The 14,064-nt window shown below is 49.1% G+C and overlaps 1 protein-coding gene across 1 annotated transcript in view; it reads right to left on the bottom strand.

Moving 5' to 3' along the window:
- EFCAB6 (EF-hand calcium binding domain 6) overlaps positions 1-14,064 on the bottom strand; it is a 227,974-nt gene that overhangs the window by 31,029 nt on the left and 182,881 nt on the right. Inside the window, 2 exon segments of the mRNA XM_073789209.1 lie at positions 8,191-8,382; positions 11,468-11,663. Of these exon segments, the coding sequence (XP_073645310.1) occupies positions 8,191-8,382; positions 11,468-11,663 (388 nt within the window).

Below are 14,064 nucleotides of genomic sequence, written 5' to 3'. Positions count from 1 at the left end.
GATCGCCAGCCCAGATTCGAGGCGAGTGCTGGCGAAAGCATCTGGAGAATGCGAGAGTGAGTGACAAATACAAGGTGGGACATCGGAGGAGCTGTACAGCATTCCCTAGAGACGGCTGAGGCCCGGCCCTGCTGGCGCTGTACAGGGGTCAGGTGGAAGCAAGCCTGGCACGGCCCCCTTTGCTTTTCTGCAAGAGGCGTGGAAACCAGGTGGCCTGGCCCTGTCCTAATTCTGGCAGGGGCCCATCTGGCAGCTGCTAGAGAGGTAGGTGCCCAGTCCCTCGACTGTCCACACCCCTGGAGGCTGGGGAAGACGGGGGGACTTCTACTCCTTCTGACTGGAGGCTCCAGATCCAGATGGGGCCGAGGATGCATGGGTGCTTCGACGCGCTCAGATTTGGGAGAAGCGTGTTAACCTCACGAGAACGGCGACGCGTCATGCTGGCTGTGGTCAGGTACCTTGAGCAGGTTGGCCCCTAACTGCTCCTCTGGTGCGATGATGTCATTTTCATACAGGGCGGTGGTTGACAATATTCCTTTTCCTTTAGCTCAGGCACGGCGGGCCCAGCAGCCCCTCACCCTGCACTGTCACCAAGGCCACCGCAAGTGTCCAAGCGGCCTGTGTTATCCCTCCCACCCTGCCATCTACTCAACCGTCTCCAGGACAGCAGGTAGTAATTATCCCATTGGCAAGTGGAAAGTGAGTGACGTTTAGGGGAAACATTCAAAAATCACCGAAATTGTATCAAGAGGACTTAGCCTTTCTCGCCATCAGAGGCAAGAGTAAATAACGGGAATGACATTTCTCAATAATTTCCTTAATTTATTTCCAATAACCTTCGAGGCTTTTCCTGAAAAGGAAACGTCCCCATTCTTTATAATGTTCATTAAAAATACATGGACACCGTTATGTTTACAATAAAAAGAAAGATAAATCAAAGTAACATTGTTGGCAACTAATATAAATGTGATGTTCATAAAAGACTACAAACATTTTGATGTGCTTTACGGTCTCTTGTTCAATTGAAAACTACAATCTTAAATTCTCTCTCGGAAAAAAATCATCTTCAAGTTACTCAACATCTCACACAAGGTAAGGACAGATCTCATTGGCTCTGTGTTAGCTAGAATGGGACAAAATAATTACTCTGCATTGAATAAGGATGCGTTTTGTTAAAAAAAATTCCATTATTTCCATGATAATAAAGTAGAAAGATTTTATATGGGTTTCTACCATGTCTTTTAAAAATTCTATTTCTGCTCTGAGCATTATTTTATATTCACGGAAGACACTGAAATTGCACTTTAAGACTTAAAAGAAATGTTAAACAGCAATGATTTCTAAAAACAAGTAGTGATACTCTATACAGTTTGCACGTAGCATTTTGAATGTAAAATGTTTTTCCCAGAAGTGAAAAAGAGGTATTTGCTGAGAGCAGACATTCAGATAATGTTTTCACCTCGTTTGTGAGAATCTTATGAAAAAGGTGTTACTGCTGACGTCCAGAGCTTGTCTTGTTTTTTCTTTTTTACTCTTCAACCAAGGCTCTGGTAGCATTTCAGTTTTAATACCTCGTTCCTCTTCTTTTGTGCCACCTGAGCTAGTGTTTCTCGTCCTGACTCGGGTGTGATGCTCCCGGTGGCACCAGGCATGCCCTTTGCTCCTGTCTGCAGAGCCTGACGGAGTCTCGTCGTCCACAGCTCCCCGGGCTCCAGGCCGAGCTCGGTGTCCCAAGAGTGACGTGCGGCCCACGCGCTGAGCCGACGGTGCGCGGTTGATCTGCGCCAGCCCGTGACCCCCACTTTGAGAAACGCTTCAGTGGGGCAGCGGAAAGAGCCAGCAGCCAAAAAGCCAGGGCCGAGCCACACGCCAGGGCCGATCCGCACGCCAGGATCTGAAAGTAACGCGGCACCTGTTCTGAAAGCAGCCGAGATGCTTTTCCCCTGCTGTGCGTGATGGACACGCGAGACACAGAGCAATACGAGTTTTGGGGGGCAGACTTAGCGGTGCACCCCGACTGAGAACCGGATCATGAGCAGGGCTAAAATCGTCATCTTTGTGCGCTCCATCTCCTCAAGCCTTACGGGACTCCTTAGCTACCTTTCCAGCTGTCCCTGTTCCAAGAACGGATTCGGTTTGGCTGGCGATTATTCACAGCAAACTTCCTTTGCGAGAAGAGGTCCCGACTGCCTTAATTACATTTTGGTAATCTCCTTTTAATTACTTGCCGCCATGCATCCCCTAGAGGAAGGGATGGCTGATGTATTTAATGAGCTCGAGGAGGATGCATTAACTCTTCCTATTGTTTGTGACTTCTTTTCCTTCTATTAAGAACATCAGCTCAGGACTAAACTTCCGGAACCATCACTATGTACACGGTCACGGCTCTCACACAGCCACTTTGCCATCTCAGCCTCCCTTGAGGAAGCTGACCCAGGTCCCTGCTCAGAAGTCTTAAGGAGTCTCCTGCCGCTCAGAAAAAGGGACCTGAACTCCGGAGCGAGGGACGCAGGGCCCCGGTGGTCGGCCCCTGCTGCCCTCCTCCCTCTTCAAAAAAACGGGGCAGAAGAAACCCCCAATGCACCCTGAACAGTATGGTCGCCCCACACTGAGTCTTCACACCCCACATCCTTTCAAGCTGGAAGTCCCAACCTCAACTTGTCCTTCCGGTACAGGCACCTCTGCTCAAGCACTGGCTTCTCAGCAGGACTTCCCACCCCCAGGCCGGTGTGGGGCTGATGCCACTTAGTCCCAAGCACCCACTGCACACGGACAGCGAAAGCGGGGGGTGAGGGCCAACAGCGGGCCAGTCTGTGCCACCTCTGAGTCCCCGCTGCCCCGCCAGCCTCCATGTCCCCTCCTGTCTCGAAACACATCTCCCACCGTCATTCACGTTGCAATTAATCCTAGAACCTCCTCGCAAGGACGTTCAGCAAAGTGCTTCCAGAGGCAAAGGGGGCTTTGCGAAGAAATCAGGTAGGACGAATGTCAGGGGAAGCGCGTGGCAACGTTTGAAGCTTTGGAGACGTTCGCCCCTGGTTCCGGGAACTCAAGGGTCGGCAGAGATGCTCAGAGTGACCGTGAGTGAGGACGAGCCGCGTCCTCTGCCTGCAGGCTGCGTGACCTCTGGACACAGCCTGTCAAGATTCAGCGTGGCCAGTGGAGTCCTCCAGTGGGAGCCGCTGGAAGGGTTTGGGCACGTACTTATAGGTGCTCGGCAAGGACACTCTACAGTAATTAGAACTCGGAACACTGGAAGTCGCTTCAAGACCAACGACGGGGCATCGGCGAAGCCAATGAAGCTGCTTGCTGACCCAGGACACCTGTCTTCCCGCTCCCTTCCCCATTCAAAGGCCCAAAGCCTGGGCCACTCCTGACTCATTCTCTTACCTTCCCCTTTCCAAATGTATCCAGAAGCAGCCACGCCAGCAGCATCCCTCCCCAGGGTGCTCCCGCCTCCCTACTGGCTCTGGGCGCCCCCGGGCGCCCTCCCCGAGCCTTCCCCACCTGGTGTCCACCGTGACTTCTCTAAAATGTTAGTTGATCATGGTCACGACGCTCCTCTCCCCACACCTTCCCTGGGTCTCCATGTTATTCAGAGTCGAAGTGAGCTACAGGGCCGCCCCCCTCATCTGTCCCTCCCGCCCACCCAGGCAGCCACACCTCAAGCCCCAAGGGCTCCCTCCTGCTGGGTCTCTGCAGGGTTGTGCTCCGACAGCTCCTCCCTAGAGGTCACTGAGTCCCTCCCTGCCCTCCGCTGGGTCTCGGCTCAGACGTCCACTTCTCACCGGGCTACCCTTCTGTCCGGGTTTATTTTATCCCACAGCACATACTGGCTTCTGACATCTGGTACATATTCTCATTTCTCGTCCGTCTCCCTCGCTAGAACGCAGGCCCCTGGCTGACCTCAGGACCCGCTCAGTGCTGGGTACACAGCGGGCGCACAGGAAATGCTGGCTGATGGACAGAGTGACTGGGATGGTACACATCCACCCCACTTTGTCTCTAAAGCAAAGTGATTTGCGTTAGAGACAAATCACTGACGTGGAAATGCCCGCGATATCACAGGAAGTGAAAAGGCAGCTCCAGAGGGACATGCAGGGGTCCCAGAGGAGGAGCTGGGCAGCTGGGGTGGGAAAGCTGAGCCCTCTCTCCTACCTGGGGGTGGTTAGGGAATGGAGGGGAGGGGAGGTGCTGAGAGACAGGAAGGTGCAGCTGGAGAAACAACAGGGGCTTACAGTGGCTGCCTTTGGGAAGCAGGACTGCGGTGAACAGTTGATCAAGTGATCTCTGCTTTTAAATCCTTTGCAACAATTTAATTTTATTTCTATATGGGCATATATTACTTTGATACAAATAATAAACGTTTGTTTAAAAAAGAGTCTTGGGACTTCCCTGGTGGTGCAGTGGTTAAGAATCCGCCTGCCAGTGCAGGGGACATGGGGTCGATTCCTGGCCGGGGAAGATCCCACAGGCCACGCAGCAATTAAACCCGTGCGCCACAACTACTGAGCCTGCGTGCCACCAGTAGAGCCTGCAAGTAGCTCACAACCACTGAGCCCGCGCGCCTAGAGCCCGTGCTCCGCGACGAAGAGTAGCCCCCATTCACCACAACTAGAGAAAGCCCGCGCACAGCAACGAAGACCCAACGCAGCCAAAACATAAATAAATTAATTAAAATTAATAAAAAATAATAAAATAAAATTTTAAAGTTCAAAGAAAAATAAATTTAAAAATATTAAAGAGTCTTTTAAGAGTTGTGAGAATCCCCAACCACCCCCTAATTCAGCAGCATATACTCTCTGTCCTTGACCTCACCCCCAAAGGATATCTGTATAAAAAAGAGGATTAGAGATAAATATACCAACATGTTAACACTGTTCATCCCTAGGGCTGACTTTAATTCTCTCCTTCAAAATGACTGGTATATTCCTAATCATGTAAAATGGACACAAATTACTTCTACAAATATTAGCTTAAACCATATGAAATTGTCAATATTCAATCATTTAGGACTCTAAAAATGGTGATTTCATATGATTCAACCTAATAGAAAAAATTATTTTTTAAAAATGGGGCTGCTTTCAAGATCAATAAAAGTATTCCTATCCTTTGAGCCCAGTTATTTTATTTCTTGGATTCTTTCTTTAGGAAGAAGGTCCAAAATGTGTACATAGACTTGCATACAAAGTGTTCATGGCCCAGCAAATTACAGTGGCGGACGCTGGAAAAAACCCAAAACGCTTAAAACTAAGGAGTTGATGGAATGTTATGCAGACATTTTAACTCATGTTTGGAAGAACTTTAAGTGACTTGGTGGAATTTAATGTTAAAGGAAAAACAGCAAGATACATGATTATATCTAAAATGTTATCTCCACTATGTAAAAACACGCATTACATCTGGACACTCACGTTCATGGCGGCATTATTCACAGTACCGTAGCTAAAACGTGGAAGCAACCCAAGTGTTCACTGGATAGGATAGAAATAGATGTATCCATAGATCAGTGGATACACAAAACATGGTCTGTCCATACAGTGGAGTATTATGAGACTTAAAAGGAAGGAAGTTCTGACCGTGCTACAAGAGGATAAACCCTGAAGACATCACGCTCAGTGAAATAAGCCAGACGCAAAAGGACAAGGACCGCAGGTTTCACTCGTCTGAGGCACCTGGAGTCGTCAAATTCCTAGAGAAAGTAGAACGGGGGGTGCCAGGGGCTGGGGGAGGGGGGTTGGGGAGTTCGTGTTTAATGGGGACAGGGTTTCAGTTTTGCAAGACGAAGAGAGTTCTGCAGGTGGAGGGTGGTGATGATTACCCAGCAACGTGAATGGACTTCATGCCACTGAGCTGTGCATTAACTTAAAAAGGGTTAAGATGGCAAACTTTATGGTTTGGGGGTAAATGCATTAAAAATAGACGAAGAAGCTCTCCGAGGCAGCGTGGCCCTTGGGAAGAAGACAGCTGTGAAGCTGAACTGCCTGGCGTCCACTCCAGCTGCAGAGGCGGGTACCTGACTTTGGGACCCACGTGTTCCACCTGTATCCCCTCCCTCATCCGGGCAGCAAACCAGGTGAGCAAATGCCACGGGGAGGGCCCAGAGCTCAGCAGGTCTCACTAAACCGTATGGAGGTTGTTCCTGTCATCACACCATCATCACACCATCATCACAGGGTTAAACGACTATCTTCTTTTTTTTACACTTTCCTGTGTTTTCCAAATTTTTCACAATATGTATTTCTTTTAAAATCAGAAAAGAAGTATAATTCACATAAAAATAGTGACAGTTCCCACAGACAAAGAGAAAAGACAAGTCACAGACCAGGAGAAGACACTTGCAACGCCCATACCAACACAGGAGTGGAATCCTTTCAGGCAGTTCTCAGACGAGGGAGCCTGGATGGCTGATAACATTTGAAAGCCTTGGCGGAAATGAAACTCCCGATAACACCAAGGGCTCCGGGATGCGGCGCGTCAGCAGCCCTCCCACGTGGCTGGCGGGAGCGTGCGCTGACTGACAGGTGCAGCCACCGTGGCGGTGTCTGTGGAGTTCAACTTGTGCCCCCGCCCCCTCCCGCAGCCGTTCCACGCAGAGTGACCCCGAGTGTGCAAAGGACACAGTCACAGAAGGCTGACCGTGCCCTGCTCGTAACGGAGAAAACCGCAAACCGCCTGTATGCCATTAGCAGGACGACGACTGAACGGAGTTTGTTCATTCAATAGAATATATTCATTTATCATTTAATTGGCTAATTTTATGGCAGCTTGAGCGAGTGAACTAAAGCCAATGTAGCAACACGGGCCAATCTTAAATTCATGATATTAAGCGAGAAAAACACAAGTGCCGAAGACAGAATTTGATACAATATCATATATATAAAGTTTTGAAACAGGCAACAAAATAGTATATTTTGTTAGGAAATGTCCATCTAAATGGCAGAGATGAAAATGCTCACACGCCCCAGAGGAGACGGCACAGCCTTCAGAGACCTGGAGTCGGGAGCCAGGCTTCTGGGATCACAAGCCAGCTCTACTGCCCACCTTCGGGGTGACTGTGGGCAATGACTTGTGTGTGCCCCAGTCCTCGTCTATAAGATGGGATATTACTAGCATGTGCCTCGTAGTGATAGCAAAGGAATTAGACCCGTTAATATCTATAGAGGACTAAGAATGGTGCCTTGCCCTCAGGAAGCACTATATTGAGTTTGCTGCTGTTATTACTACAATGAGTCTCAGACCTTAAAAACGCTCATGCCATTTGCTCTAGCAATCTCGTTTCCAAGAATGTATCCCAGATAAGCGATCAAGGATTTATGAACTCGGGTGTTCACTATATACAAAAGTGTGCAATTGGAAATGACCCCAGTGTCCAGCTACAGGAGGACAGTTAAATACGTTTCAGCACAAGCCTGTTGTGACTTAGCTGCTGCACTATTTTTGGATTTTTCCTATTTGCTTTCATCTCCCTTTCCATGGCGGCAGGTACACCTGTGTGTCCATTCTCACTCAGCACAGAATGGTGACCAAAGAAATCCAAGTTGGCTGAAACTAGATTGTAATTGGCGCTAATGCTGTAGGTCCAGTTACATTCAGAAATGGAGAAACAGCCTCAGAAGGAACAGCTCGTGCTGCCAGAGAAGTGGTCCCGGGAAGGAACGAGAGCCCTGTGGTCAGCCACCACCCTCCTCCAGGAAGCCCTCTTAGACTTTCCCCAGGACTCTACTAACTCCATGATTACCCCTACCTCAGGCTTGGCTGACACATGGCCCAGGGCCTGACACATAGTGGGTCCTCAACAAATGTCTCCCAAGTGGGTCCCAATTCCCCCATTGCTGGTTCAGGGCCTGACGTGTAGTGGCCTCACTTCTCTCGACACTAGGTCATCTACAGGGATCTAAGATTCTTAGAACTCATTAAAACAACCAGACAAAAGCAGGCTCTCCTAAACTTCTTTGAAAATAAACAAAATAATAGAATAGAATAGAATAACTTTCTAATGAATTAAAGGATACATATTTACCTTCTAACATTAAGTAGAATTTATATCAATTTTTCATTTAGAATGAGCTAATTAACTGAGGTGATGGCCAATTTATCTGTTGTGGTTTTAATCAATTATCTATTTTGCAAACACTAATTTTAGCCCATTTTCAAAAAGAAATGCTTATGTGCTGCATACATTCTTACCTCCTCAAGGTAACTGTTGAAGTTCTGGAGAAAATATTTCCAATTTATATACGGGGTGAGATGAATTCTTAGTTTTCTCAAAAAATAATGATACTGGGTATCTGTTAGTTTGTAACAGAAATCCTTAAGAACTTGTCCAAAATCCGAAGCCTTTACAAACCCAGTGTCCTCTTTATCCAGTGCAGAAAATGCCTAAAATTAAAAAAAAAAAAAGGCAGATGTTACTGTCAAGTGAATATTTCAAAAATATTTTTCTTAAGTATTGCTTTTCTGAATGCAAACGAAATCAAATGAACGTGAGTCCCCTGCAGATTCTAAATTACTAAATAAACGCACGAGGACTGAAGACAGACAGGTAGGATGTGCACCCCGTCTGAGAGTTGACGTGTCGTTGACGAAACTTGCCTTAGTCCCTCCTCTTTGGATACGAAGACGAAGAGGTGTGAAAGAGGAGCCCCGGTCCTCGCAGGTCCCGAGGAGGCTCTGAGGCACGAAGGCACTTGCCCGAGGTCTCTGCATCATTAAATTCTACTCCCCAGTGAATCACCTGTGAGTGAGAAGCTCAGGTGCTACCCCACTGCGTCCAGGTGTGGGGCAGGGGTCTCACGATAGGAGTCTGACGTGGGAAGCGGCCAGGAGGAGGAGTGAGGGACTGCCCCATCCCACCCACACCCCAGGGCATGAACACCGAGGCTCTGTCCTTTACGGTGGGGGAGACCCCCCTGCCCGCGCCTGTGCAGAGGGGCTGGGGCAGCCGGCGCCAGCCCAGCAGTAAAGCAGTCAAACCGAAGTGCAAACATTTGCTATAAAAAGAAAGCACATTTTTTCCCATCTGTTGAAACAAAATCATTCATTTCTATTGCACTAGAAAATCCGTATCAAGGGGTAAGTTAAGATCTTAGTTTTTTAAGAAAGAATTTAACGTGCTTGCAGACCCAAGCCCAAATTCCCTTGCGGTTAATTCTCACTCAGGACTAACTGGGCACACCCCACCTGTCCACAAGGTGTTATACAGGTAACCAAGTTAACCTTAATACTGTCTGGCTTCAAGCTTTCATGTAGCCTGTGTAGATACGACACAGCCAGGTACAGTGGAAAACCTCTGGCTGCACAGCCAGGTGGTAGACTCTGAACCCTGGCTGTGTCGCCCACCATAAACCCTTAACCTCTCTGAGCTTAACTTCATCGGTATGAAAAGAGGGACAACAGAACTCGTGTTGGTCCAAGTTTTACTATGGCAACCTGAAGATGCACCTGTCCAGGTACCCGGCGCACAGTGGATCTCGGCATATGTTCAGGAGAATGGCGGTCAACATGAAGGGAGATGACCGAGCATTCTGTTCCGAGGGCGTTAGAAGGTGCCGCGGTGCCGCAAGGCTCAGTGGACCTAAGGGCTGAGCTGGGGTCCGGCTCGCTGTGGCCACGGGACCTGCACTTCCCTGGGGCTGTGTGGCTTCCCCGCTGTCAGTCCAGCCTGACAAGCCACGGGGTGGGTGGAAGAATCAAATATGCCAAGGCTTAGGGATCTATAAAACTCTACATAAATATAAGGTATTGCTGTGTCATTTCAGAAACAAGACGCTGCATTGAGACGTGTCTCCAGTGACACAAGGAGCTGCATCATGTGTCCAGTACCCTTTCTGACAGCCATCCTCAGACATCGTCATTCCCTCCTCGCCCCGCTGCCCCAAATGCCCTCCCCCTCCAGGCCACCTGCCAATCTCTTGGCCAGAGAATCTCACTCTCTTGCTTAAAACCTCGTCTCCTAAGGAGTAGGAGAACCGTGGTTCCTCCCACAGGTTCCATGGACCTCAGTCTGAGAAACATCCCGATAGATGTGACGTGGTACCACCCTAAACTGGAACGGGGCAGAGCCAGCCTGCGAATGGAAGTATTTGGCCCGCACGGCGCTTTTGACAAATCTGAAGCACATGCTGACATTTAGAAGTCAGGAGGCTTCACAGCTTCTCAGGAAAAATACAAAGATCTAGCAGAGCTGGGACCATTTTTCAGCCCAGCAGCAGTCGGCAGGGGCTGGGGAGGAGCTGCGCTCTACACAGGGCTGTGCCTCTGGCCTGCTGTGGCCACGGCCTGGCCCCTTCATCACTTTTGTACTTCTGGTCCCTGTGCCCATCCGAGTTTGCAGTCCTCACGTGGTGACCACTGGGCCAGGACAACCTGGTGTCGAAAGGGGTACAGATGGTTTTTCTAGATGACCTGCAATGTGTTCATACTAATTTTTCTTTGATCTTTAGATAGTCATTAAAATAAAGACACAGATATGCTAAATCCTCACAGAGAATTCCTGCATACAAACAATGTCTGCTGTCGGGAGGAAGGCCTCGCTCGCCGGCATTCCAGAACGTTCACCAGCTGGCTGGGCTGCCCTGCCTTTCTCCTTGTCTCCCACTGAACCTTGGACTGCAGGGCCCAGGTTGCCTCCCGGTGCTGAGAGGACGCAGGCCTTCAGCGAGGTGGGCCTCGGTGTCAGCGTGGGGCTGAGGGTCTGCATGTGGCAGACACAGAGGCAACCCTGCTGGGACTGTGCTGTCTGGACAGCACGCGCCCAGCATCACCCGGGAGGCCCTGTGTTCACCGTCTCATTAGGCTGCAAGGCCTGTCCTCTGCACACAGCGTCTCTCTTCCCATGGCTGCTGCAGGGGGAACTCATGTGGGGACCCGCAAAGGGGACCAGCACCCGGTGGGGAGCGCGGCCCGAGCACTGTCTTCCGAGGATGGGCCCCGCAGTGCCATGCCCACGTACGCCGGGTCTCGGCACGCCGCCCCGGGGTCACACAGACGTCAGCCTAAATGTCAGTGTACTCGGGGGACCCCGTTCTTACACCCCCTGCCCTGGGCTCCCAGTCACGGTGAGGCTTTGTGCCACTGCCTGGCCCCGGCCAACATCTTCAAGGCCACCTGGCGTCGCTCATTCCCCACTGGCCCGGGCTGCCCTGAGGCCTCTGTCCTCTGCCCTCTGCCCAGAACCCCTCGCCCTCACTGCAGACCCAGCCTTTGCTAAACACCGAGCACTCTCGTCTCACAGAACACATGCTGGGCACGCCCACGGTAGCTTTGTACAGAGCAAAAGCGGATACACATTTCCTCCAGTGAACAATCTGTTCTCGACCGACCATCGAGTTCTGATGCCCCAAGGAGAGTGGCGAGAGGTGGAGGGGCCCAGGATGAGGGGCAGGGCTGAGAGCTGGTTTTAGGAATTGGCGTGAACCCCAGAACTTCAGTTTCCACAGTAAAAAGCATGTGCTTTCTCTCATACCGTTGACAAAGCCGGACTGGAGGAGGCAACAACCTCCTGGACGTTCTTCAGAACCTCCTCTGGACTTAGGGCCGCAAAATTGATCGGCACGCTCTCCTCCTTCTCTTGTGGCTGAGGTTTTGTCAGCTTGCTATTCTCCACTGCTCTCAAGAAGTCGAGGTAATTGATGGAATTACCATGCCAGCTGATTCCCCAACTTGTCCCAAAAGAAAGAAAACAATATATTAATTTAAAAAAAATCACTTATTCATTCAACAAACACTTGCTGAGCACAGAACAGTGTGGAGAACACGAATAATGTTGAGGCATGGTTCCCTGGCCTGTAGGTGCACGCACGCCGGTCAGCTATGCTATTAGACGAGCACACACGAAGACTGCAGTCTAAGGGCACAGGGGAAGGGCTATGACAGGAGAGAGCGCGGGGCCACTGCCGGCTGGGGGGGCCACAGACTGTCCTGCCCTGAAGCTCTGAGACTTGAAGGCTGGACGGTGGGCTCATGGGCTTGAAGAGCAGAGGATGGAGAGGAGGCCTGGCTGAGGAATCTGGCCCCGTGGCGGGGGCAGATGAAGGTGCTTCGGCAGGGTCGTGACATGTGCAGAGTCGGATCCTGGGGAAATACATGTGATGGTGATGGCAGAGCTGGTCTGGGGGCAGGACTGTGGGGTCGGCGGGGGGGGCCTGCGCTGCGGAATGGGAATCTGACAATAAGGGAAGTACAATGAAGACAGTGAAAAGGAAAAGAGGAACTGAGTAAAATCGATGCTAAATCCTTTTTCAGGAGTGGCTGAAATTATGCTGTCAAGCTGAAAGCACTCAAAACATATTTTTACAAAACCTACATCGTTTAGTATTTTCTCAGTTAGAAATTCCATCTGGGTGTGTGTCTCTGTGTCTCAACAAGGACATCCACGCAGAAAAAGAGCACTCCGACACAGAAGAAAATACCTTTACCTTCTACAAGAATACATCGCGAGAGCAAATCCACGTTTCGTGAGAATATAGAGCATATTTATGAACCATGTAAAATAACTCAAAATAAAGCTTAATTGCATTCAAAGTTCACATCTCTGTAGCTTAGATTCCCTGAGGATTGCTGGCACCTTGACCCCTGAACTTTCTTTCATCAGGATGGAGCGTGTGTCAAAGAACAGCTTGGAACGTCGGGAAGCTGGAGAGGAAAGTTTCCAGCGACTCGGGTATCTGCTCCTAGAGAGAACAAGCCAAGGGTTGTGCTTCTCCAGCCCACAGCTGCAGAGCTGCCATCCACAGGCCCCGCGTTGCTGGCTTACACGACGGAGACACGGAGGAAAAGGATAATCAGCTCTATTTCATCAGCAGGATAAATTGCCAACTTGGTATTAAAATTTAGTAATAAAATCAAATGCATATGCTAATCTCAGTATTATTTAGAAAAGTCTATTTTGGATCTAGGAAAGAACAATCTACATATAATTACAAATAACAGAGATGTTTATCATCAAGAGGTCTTTGAGAAGAAACAAGCGGCTGAGCGACGGATCCTTATTAAGGTTTTGATTCGTAAAAAAGTTGATCACCCCACTGACAGGTGGACTACAGAAATTCCACAGCCCTTGTGTCGTTGCTTATAAAAGTATCGAGCCTAACTATGTTTTAACAAGACTCTCTTGTAATCATTTAGTTAATTGTTTATCTGGTGCTATTTTTCCATGGTGTATTCACTGAATGCATTTGAATTCTTGTTCAGCTGGAAATAGATTTAGTGAGAGGAGACCATGTTTAAGGAAGAAAAGAACATACAGGCATTTGAGGATGAAACGGTCCTCTTTCCCCTATACACACATTCACACACACACACTTAACACACACTCACACACTCGTACACTTGCACACACTCACACATACACATACACACACACAGACAACGCTGTCCTTCAAAGCTTTACGGGAAAATGATTTTCTCCCTAGGAGTCTATGTTCAGGCGAGCTCACAATGTGTGTGAAGGAAAATAAAAAATAGTGTCAGACAAAGAACTGAGAAAATTTATTTCCTGTTCCCCCACTTTCTTAGGAAATTACTCCAGGAAGTACTCCAGCAAAATAAGAATGTAAATTAATAAATAAAAAGATGTGGGATATAAGAAACAGGGGATCCAGCCCTGGAGAATAGTGGGGACAGCCCAGGACGCTCTTGGGTGACAGACCTGGAATGGGCGAGTGGGGAGCGAGGCTCTAGGATGGAGGACAGCAGGAGAAAAATGGAGAGAACAGAAAGTGGTGCAGAATTCCGGGGAAAGCTGAAGGTTGATGATGTTGAACTTCACCCGAGCCCCGTGTTCAGAAAACAGCAATGGTTAAAGAGATCACCCTACTCTCTATGTCCTTGGAAGCAGCTTACAGTGAAGAACCGCCTTTCCCCAAATGGCTTAGAAAAGATGCATGGGTACCCCCAGGTTTGCCTACAAAAAGGTGGACACAGAGGCCCAGGGATAGTGCCACTGAGAAGCAAGCTAATTTTCATTCATTACCCGGACACTGAATATTATGAATGATGAATATGTACATAGTCATAATTATGAAATGCCGTTTAATGGTTTTTGAGTTTTATAATCAAGCA

Source organism: Tursiops truncatus, chromosome 11 (genome assembly GCF_011762595.2).
Source record: "Tursiops truncatus isolate mTurTru1 chromosome 11, mTurTru1.mat.Y, whole genome shotgun sequence".
Lineage (NCBI taxonomy): Eukaryota > Metazoa > Chordata > Mammalia > Artiodactyla > Delphinidae > Tursiops > Tursiops truncatus.
The sequence above is the reverse complement of the archived record's forward strand: the minus strand, read 5'-3'. Positions and strand labels throughout refer to the sequence as shown.